This window comes from Parasteatoda tepidariorum, chromosome 1, assembly GCF_043381705.1.
Source record: "Parasteatoda tepidariorum isolate YZ-2023 chromosome 1, CAS_Ptep_4.0, whole genome shotgun sequence".
Classification (NCBI taxonomy): Eukaryota; Metazoa; Arthropoda; class Arachnida; order Araneae; family Theridiidae; genus Parasteatoda; species Parasteatoda tepidariorum.
The window spans coordinates 93,804,792-93,813,311 of NC_092204.1; the positions used below are offsets into that span (position 1 = coordinate 93,804,792).

General features: G+C 30.3%; 1 protein-coding gene across 1 annotated transcript; it reads left to right on the forward strand.

Annotated features, from left to right (window-relative positions):
* The first annotated feature begins 208 nt into the window (after window positions 1-208).
* LOC122271017 (probable glutamate receptor) lies at window positions 209-1,303 on the forward strand. Its single transcript, XM_043050739.2, has one exon. It carries the CDS (start codon window positions 209-211, stop codon window positions 1,301-1,303), a length of 1,095 nt encoding a protein of 364 aa, XP_042906673.2.
* Window positions 1,304-8,520: the final 7,217 nt, after the last annotated feature.

The window sequence follows — 8,520 nt, forward strand, 5'->3', positions numbered from 1 at the left end:
TTAACTTGAAACTGTGGTATCTAACAGAATTAAAATGCAATCACATAAGCTGTTAACGGTAGCTGTTGTGGAAACGAGAGACTTGCACATGATACCAGGAGAGATGGCATTATCGGGTGTTGAAGGCAGATTCATTCATTTGCTGATGAATGCAATGAAAATACCTTACGAAGTGAGAGTTTCGCCCGATGGAGAGTGGGGACAAGAAATGAAAAATGGAAGCTGGACAGGAATCGTTGGAATGGTGCAGAGAGGAGAGGCTGATATAGCTGTAAATCAATTATCCATAACGAAAGAAAGATTGAAAGCAGTGAACTTTTCAATTCCTTATTCGGACGAATTAATTCAATTTGTTGCACCCACTCCAAAGCGTATATCTTCACTTATTGTGTACTTATATCCGTTTGACATAATGATATGGTTGTCATGCATAAGTATATTACTTTTAATGCCATTTATGCACGTGCTTTTACTTCCTAAAGGAAAAAAGTACAGTACTGAATTACTAAGATTACTAGGTTGCATATTAAAACAACCTATGTATACCAAAAACAAACGCATGCATAGATTCTACATTTTGCTATGTTTAATTTTTTCCATGGTTATTTCTTTAAGCTACTGTGCTGTACTGCTGTCGTTTTTAAGTGTACCTCTTTATGAACCTAAAATTCGGACTTTTAGTGACCTCTCTAAAGCAGTTCTAGGAGGTCAAGTCAAATGCCAGGTGATTGCTGGATCGTTTGTTTTATCACTTTTTTTGAATTCCACCGATGAACAATTACGAAGCGTGGGTGAATTAGTAGAGCGGAATTCTTGGACCTTTCAAGTGAAGGATTACAAAAACAAAACGATAGATGACAGAACTGCTTCTGTTTCTTCGGCTTTGTCGTTACAGTCACTTTACAGGGATTACAAGAACATAGTGTTTTCGGAAGATTCCCTTATGACTACAAATTTAGGCATCGCAATGAGCAAAGGTTTTTGTTGTAAAGAAAAATTGAATGATATGATATCCAGAATTAAGAACGCTGGACTCTATGAAAAAATTAAATCTGAGGAGTACCTAACAAAGCCATTAGCCTTAAGTGTTAGCCACAAGCTTACAGGAAAAAGGGTAGCAATAAGCGTGGAAAATATATACGGCGTTTTGCTACTTTTAGTTGCTGGATATATTTTAGCCTTTGCAGTACTAATTGGGGAAATATTATTTCCTCGATTTTATGGAAATTTACTGAACTCTAAGCCACCAAATAACACTTTTAGTAAAATAAATGCTTGGGAAGATAATAGAAAAATTAAATAAGACCACTCCTGAAATGTATGATTATAAGTATTTATTTCGTAACTTCTTAAATAATTTCTGAAATTAAATTAAAAAATCACCGAAGTAGAGTGTTAGTTATCTTTTTATTCAGGATAAAGCTCAAATATGTATTTGAGAAAATGAACACAATTCAAAGTACATTTTTAAGAAGATAGATAGAAAAAAATACTTCTTTTTAATATCCAACACAAATTTAACAATTAAATGAGGAATTTCATACTTAATTTCCCTTACTTTATCTAATCTGTGTGGCTGGGTCTATTACAGACGTAACTTTCCAGGCCATTTCTTCATATTCAAAACATTAAATGATAAAGTGGTTTTATTTTATTTCATAAAAATCGTTGAACAGCCGACCCAATCTTTGGGTTTACGACTACTAATGTTCAACGTCGTAGCCTTGTAATTTTGAACCCAATCCAGAAGACAAGGGAGCTTCTGGATCAAGTATTGGGAGAAATTTGCCTTCGAGGATGACTTTTTAATGGAATTAACCAGCATTTGCGTTACATTGAGAGAAAAACCACGAAAACTCCCACGGTTAGATTAACGGCAAGGAGACTCTAACCTATGATCCGCTTACCACTGAGGATATTTTACGTTAGTACTGTGGTCGGTGCAAGCCGGATGTAAAATTCGTATTGACCAGCCATCGCTGGATTCAAACCCGGTTCACCTCATTGGAAGGCGAATACTCTATACCCTGAGCCATCACGGCTCTGTTAAAGTGATTTTTAAGAATCTACATTTTAACAAACCAAATTTACAAACATTATTTTAAATTTCTAGGACTTGTGAAAACTACTGTTGACTTTTCTTAAGTTTTTGAAAAGAAAACAAATTTTAAAAATTTGTACTAACTAATTTAGGCAAATGAATGACACCCTCTTGAGAATTTGTTCGGATTCATTAGTTTATTCTTTAGAAAAATAACAATACTCGTAAGAGAAAGTAAAAGAATATGCAATCAAATGCAATATGCATTTTCTCAAATACACATTCTGGGCTATTTCCATTTCCTTAAATACGCGTTTTTATGTATCCCTTTCTGAAATACTCATTTAGAGCTATGTCTGGAGAGAAAAAAAAGCTAACCGATGTTTTGTATTTCTAGCTGTATAGCTGTATGCAATACATATTCTATTTGATTTTTTTCTTCTAATGTATTACGTACACAAATTTGAAAGAACTAATAATTCTCAAACAAGAAATTTTAAATCAATCTTTTGATTAGCTAAATCATTATTATTTTAAATTTATTCTATTGTATTACTTAAAAGAACATTAGAATTCGAATGGCGCTTAATAGATTTCTAAAATGCGCAAAATGTAACAAAATATTTAGGAACTAGAATATTTTTTTGCAAATTTAAAATGAGCAACAATAAATGCACCACAGAATAATGAGTATATGTTGTGATAAAAAAACGTAATTTTTATCTTAAAATGGGAAGCTTCTCTGTCATAAATAACTTTTTGGAGTTATTTATCTCCGTTTCAAATTATCTTGCACGGCAACCAAGTTTTTGCACTTTTTGAGAAAACTTCTTCTAGTTGTACAGTGTAAAAAAAATCTGTGTATACTTGCCATCATTTTTGGTGTTGTGGCATGCGTAAACTATAAAACTTTATACAGTAGGGGAGAGTGGGGTCAATTGTAACAGGGTACGATTGTAACAGAGCAAAACTTTCGAGTGTCGGGTTTTAGATTTGGTTCTTAGGTGGCGCACAAGGTGTATTTAATAAATCTACATGTACACCCCTGCTGGCAACCATTTCTAGGTACTTTTGAAAGAGTTACATCACAAAAGATATTTTCACGCTACGTAAGTAATTTTTTTGGCATTAGAATATTATATTGTAACAAAGTAATTTTGTTTAAATCAATAAAAATTATTAACCGAATATGTAAGTGGACATCTTAATTAACATTTCAGAAAAAAAAGATTAGTTTAATTAATAAACTAGCATTGTTTTTAACAAATGAAGCTGAAATGGCGTCTTGGGGACAATTGTAACAATAAGTAAAGGGACGATTGTAACAGCTGAAAATAAATAATCTTATGCTTACAAACAATTACTTAACTCTTTAAGAACCACCAATAGTTTCCTATATCATTTATATTATGTTGCATGTGCATTATTTTATTTGTCACCTTTCACAGCATAAATTAAAATTTTTAACCCCTTAAAGTTAAAAGTTGAACCCTTTAGGTCTCTGCTCATTATTATTTTTACTCCTAAAATATCACTACTATTTTGATCAATAAAAAAATATATCACAACTATGATAATATGTATAATTGACTATGTTTTAGTTGAATTTATGAACTGTTACAATTGACCCCGTAAGTGGGGACAATTGTAACAAGTGCACGATTGTCGAAAATTGTTAATTACTAATATAATAACATTTAAAATAAGGTATTTATTTTTTTTCTAGTAGAGAATAGTCTACTTTACTCGTCTGTCAATTAATACTGATAATATATTGGATTTTCTGTTAGTTAAAAATAGTTAAGTAAAAAATGTTACAATTGACTCCACTCTCCCCTATATATAGTCGCATTTCTTTGCTTTTTCTCTATAGTTTTATTTCTTCATTTGCTATTTGGTAGTTTACTGACAACAAAGTTTTCATGCACATTAAAATCGATTTAATGATTTCATTTCAAAAGATTTCGTTTAAAAAACATGCACATTTTTAGTATTATATTTGTGCTTATTCCTTCAAAGAATTGTTAGTTTGGTTAGATTACATAATCTTTTGTACGATGACCACAATTCTGAACTTAAAAATAAAGAAAAACAGTGAGCATTTCTTACTGTGCTGATAAGTTTATGTTTTGATGCGTGATTCTAAACGTTTTCTAAACTTGATTTTTAAAGTTGTTTTCAACACAACTGCCGGCAAATGATTCAAACGTTTATATGAAACGCTACTTTATTCCAGCTCTCTTGCAATGAAGTCTTTTAAAAATATTGGCAGAATTATCAAAAACTCTGAAAGCTTTAATTTTTAATTGATTACAACTCTATAAATTATTTTGAAAAAAGCATAGCTGTCGACATCCTTTATCTTGTTACAGAAGCATTTTGATGTTGCTCTAAAAGTATATTCATTGCTATTTTAAGTGGGATAATATTTTTATATGGATCAGGATATTTTTTTAGTGAAATGAAATTTTTTGTTCACAATTATGAAAGGTGTTCATCCAATGATAATTCTATGTAAAAAATAGTTTGTTTGTAACTGTTTGTTTTAAATTTTATATTTAGAAAAGTCATTTTATAATCATTTCATAAAAGTTACTTTATGGTAAAAGTCATTATGAGCCACGAACATCATTAGTCAAATATTTTTATTGTCAAAAAAGTTTTAATTGTAAGGTATGTAGATTTTTGCGTATCTTTTTTATACAAAAAGCAAAATTTAAATGAATTCTATCAAATAGTTCGCGTGATATAAAATTTAAAAAAAAAAAACATATTTTTTTCATTTATTATTGGTAAGAACTATTCGCCCGATTTCTTAAAAAATAGCGCTTCCGGTGTCATTTAAAAGTGTATAATTGAAAATGCTTAAACATTTATATACTATAAAAATTAAATATTTCTGTGTCCAGAATGTTAATAAAATAATTAAAAAAATCATAACTATTTATTAGAAATTATTTGATTAGTGATTAGAGTCAAGGGATTCAGAACAGTTATTTATCAAACGATACAAATCAGTGCTGCGAATCAAATGACTTGAATCAATAATTCGAATCAAATGATTTGAATCAATGATTCGAATCAAGTGATTCAAATCATTCATTCAAATCATGATTTGGATCCCTGATTCGAATCATGCGATTTGAATGACTAATTCTTATGAAGGGATTCGGATCACTGATTCGAATCATGCGATTCTGATCACTGATTCGAATCATGCGATTTGGATCACTATTCAAATCAAGTGATTCTGATCAGTGAACCGAATCATGGGACATTGATTAATGATTCGCATCAATTGATTCAAATCATGTGATTCGGATCATTGATTCTCATAAAGTGATTCAGATTACTGATTCGAATCATGCGATTTGGTTCACTATTCGAATCAGGTGATTCGGATCAACCACTCAGCTACTCGTAGCTCTCTGTGTAGATGATGAACTAGTTAGTGAGATGATGGACTAGATCAGTAATAGATAGCTGCTACTCATAAAGAAGACTCAAGAAACTTAATAAATCAGTTGAAAACTCAGTTCAAAATCACAAGCAAGCCAGCATCATATTTCTTAGGAGTCGAAATATATATATAGAATTGATAGTAGAAGCATATAATTGGACAAGAATCTTTTGTTGCAAGGATACTTCAGCGGTTCGTTATGAGTAATTGTAGGCCAGTTCATACACCCATTTTGAAGAGGAAGAATCATACACTACAGAAGACGAAAATAATACAGTGTTTTCTTATCTTGAGGCTTTTGGTGTATTAATGTATCTTATAATGGGCACTAGACCTGACTTGTCATACGTAATTAGTGTTTTTTCACGTAAATTAGAAAATCCTTTTAAAGAAGATTTTATCAAAGTAAAGCGGGTATTTCGTCACATCGCAAGCTCCTAACAAAACTGCATTTTCTAGAAATCAGGCAATAAACCCACAATTCTAGAATGCTTCAGTGATGGATGCTGACTTTGGAGGTAGGATGAAGACAGGAAGATCGACGAGCGGAGGTGGTCCTATATCCTTGTTAAGTCAACGTCCAGTTACGGTTGCAATATCAACCACAGAAGCTGAGACAGTTGCAGCAAATTAAGAGTCAAAGCAATTGATTTGGCTTAAAAGACTCCTCAATGGAATTTACTCCTTGAAAAAAGAGCCAACGATTTCTGTTGTTCTAGTGCAGCTGTCAGATTTGCTCAGAATCCCGAGTTTCACCGTAGAACGTAGCACACCAATATTCACATTTCTCATTCGTGAAAAAATATTAGAAGACGAAATAAGTGTGTAGCAGATCTCAACAGAAATGCAAATTACAGATATATTGACGAAGCCCTTGACCAAACCGAAACTTTTAAAGCTATGAGAAAGAAATGTGACTCGTATAAATACTGAACTCAAAATGTTATTTAGAAATTCGTGGTTTAGTTTTTTTTAACCTTTTTTACAAGGGATAGTATTAATGTATATTAATTTAAGAAAATTGCATTTATATATTTATGTAATCTGACAACAGATCAGTACAACTACTTCAACTTCTAAATATGAAACCCGTTCCCTGGTTATTTAATACGATCATCGTTTGATTTTGTTTCTTTCATACTATGCTGAATAAACAGTTTAACTTTAAGATGTTAGATTCGGTTAATACTTGCATAATTTAATAGTTTCTACAGTACTTAGATGCTAACAGGCTCTCTTCATAGGGATAATGGTTTTTTCTTAACTTGTAACAGATTATAGATACCCTATTTGTAAATTGCGGCTATCCTCCATCTTTTGAGGGTCAAGAATCCAAATTTGTCGGATGAAAGGTATGCTTATTCACAAAAAATAACGTGTTTATGGCTTATTTTGAAACTTAAAATATCACCAGTTGTAACTAATTAGCATATTTTAGGATAGACCCCCAACCATTAATATTGAATCTTTAAATGAAAAAAAAAATCCGATTGCTAGATCAAAAGTTGTTGAGGGGAGTTTTTTTTATTTTACTGACTGTATATTACTTTTAGGACATATCCTGCATTATTTTTTTAACTCTTTATAATAAAGACACCGTTACCTATAGCTAAAAAGTTACTTCTTCCTATCTTCTTTTATTTACATATTTTTTTATTAAAAAAAAGAAAAAAGAACAATGAAATGCACAAACTCAAGTATAAAACAAAAATCGCTCTTAAAGTAAACTTTTTTAATTAAGTTAAAAATTATTCCACTTACGTTAAAAAATGGCAAAATCAATAGATAAAGGTGATCAAAGCACCCTCCCCCCCATGAAGAGATACATTTTCTAATTAATTTGGTAAAGAATAGGAGAGAATGTAATATAGATTTTTAATCTAACCTTTTTTTCTGATCATTGATATTAAAATAAAGTCTTTAAAAAACGTACTTTTTCTCGAACTTCCAATGCTATTAACGCAGCAAATTATGCTTAAAAAATCTGTTGTTTCAAAATTCACGTGTGATCAAAATTGCGTTCGTTAATATTGGAAATAAATAATCGCACGCGTTATTGTTAACTCCCAATATATCAAATCAAAAAAGTGTATGTAATGTTTTTTATAAGTTACAACTCATGAAGTATTTCAACTATGTACTTGTTGCCATGGAATTACAATATTTTATTCTGAATAAAATTTATGATTACCTAAAAGGGGTATTTCATAGATTTCAGTTTTATTCAAATGTGTTTTCTTAAATACGTTATTTATACATTACAAATACATTATTTATACATTATTTTTTATTCAAGATAGGAGTTAAGAATGAACTTTTTTCTCGAACCATTAGTTTATTTTCTAATAAATGGTTTTACGCAAATTATTTATGAAGAATGTAAAAAATTGTACTCTGTAAAGCGGGATCCTTAATTCTGTGAAAACAATTGTAGAATCAAATTCGTATTCTACAAACATAGAAAAACAAATTATTTTTTATATTTATGATTTTATCTGAGTGATCAACAATTAAACTTCTAGATTATATTGCATGCATTCGTGTTTATAGTTTTGTATGGAAAGAGTTCGGCAAAAAGTTTAAATATTATCGATAATGCAGATTTTTATTAGGATATTAAGTACATTTTCCAATCGGAATATAATGGAAAATGTTGTTTATGGAACTGCAAAATATTTTTCCGAAAGAAATTTCAAATAAATTTGCATAAAAGAATAAATACCTTGTACCAAAATTTAAATTTTTTTTCAGACATACATTTATACTAGTTCATAAAAAGGAAAAAAAACCTTTTTGTTAAAATACTGTTAAAAAAAATTTTTTTGTGATTAAACATCAATGGTGAGAAGCCAAATTACATACAATACACAATGCTTCGAAACGAAAAATATATAAGAAGAAACGGAAATACTAAATAAAAACTATCATTATGTAAAACAAACATAATTGAACAAGCCTCAATAGTACAGCTGAAAAAAATAATCATTTGCATCGATTGCTACCGTCAAACAGAACGGAA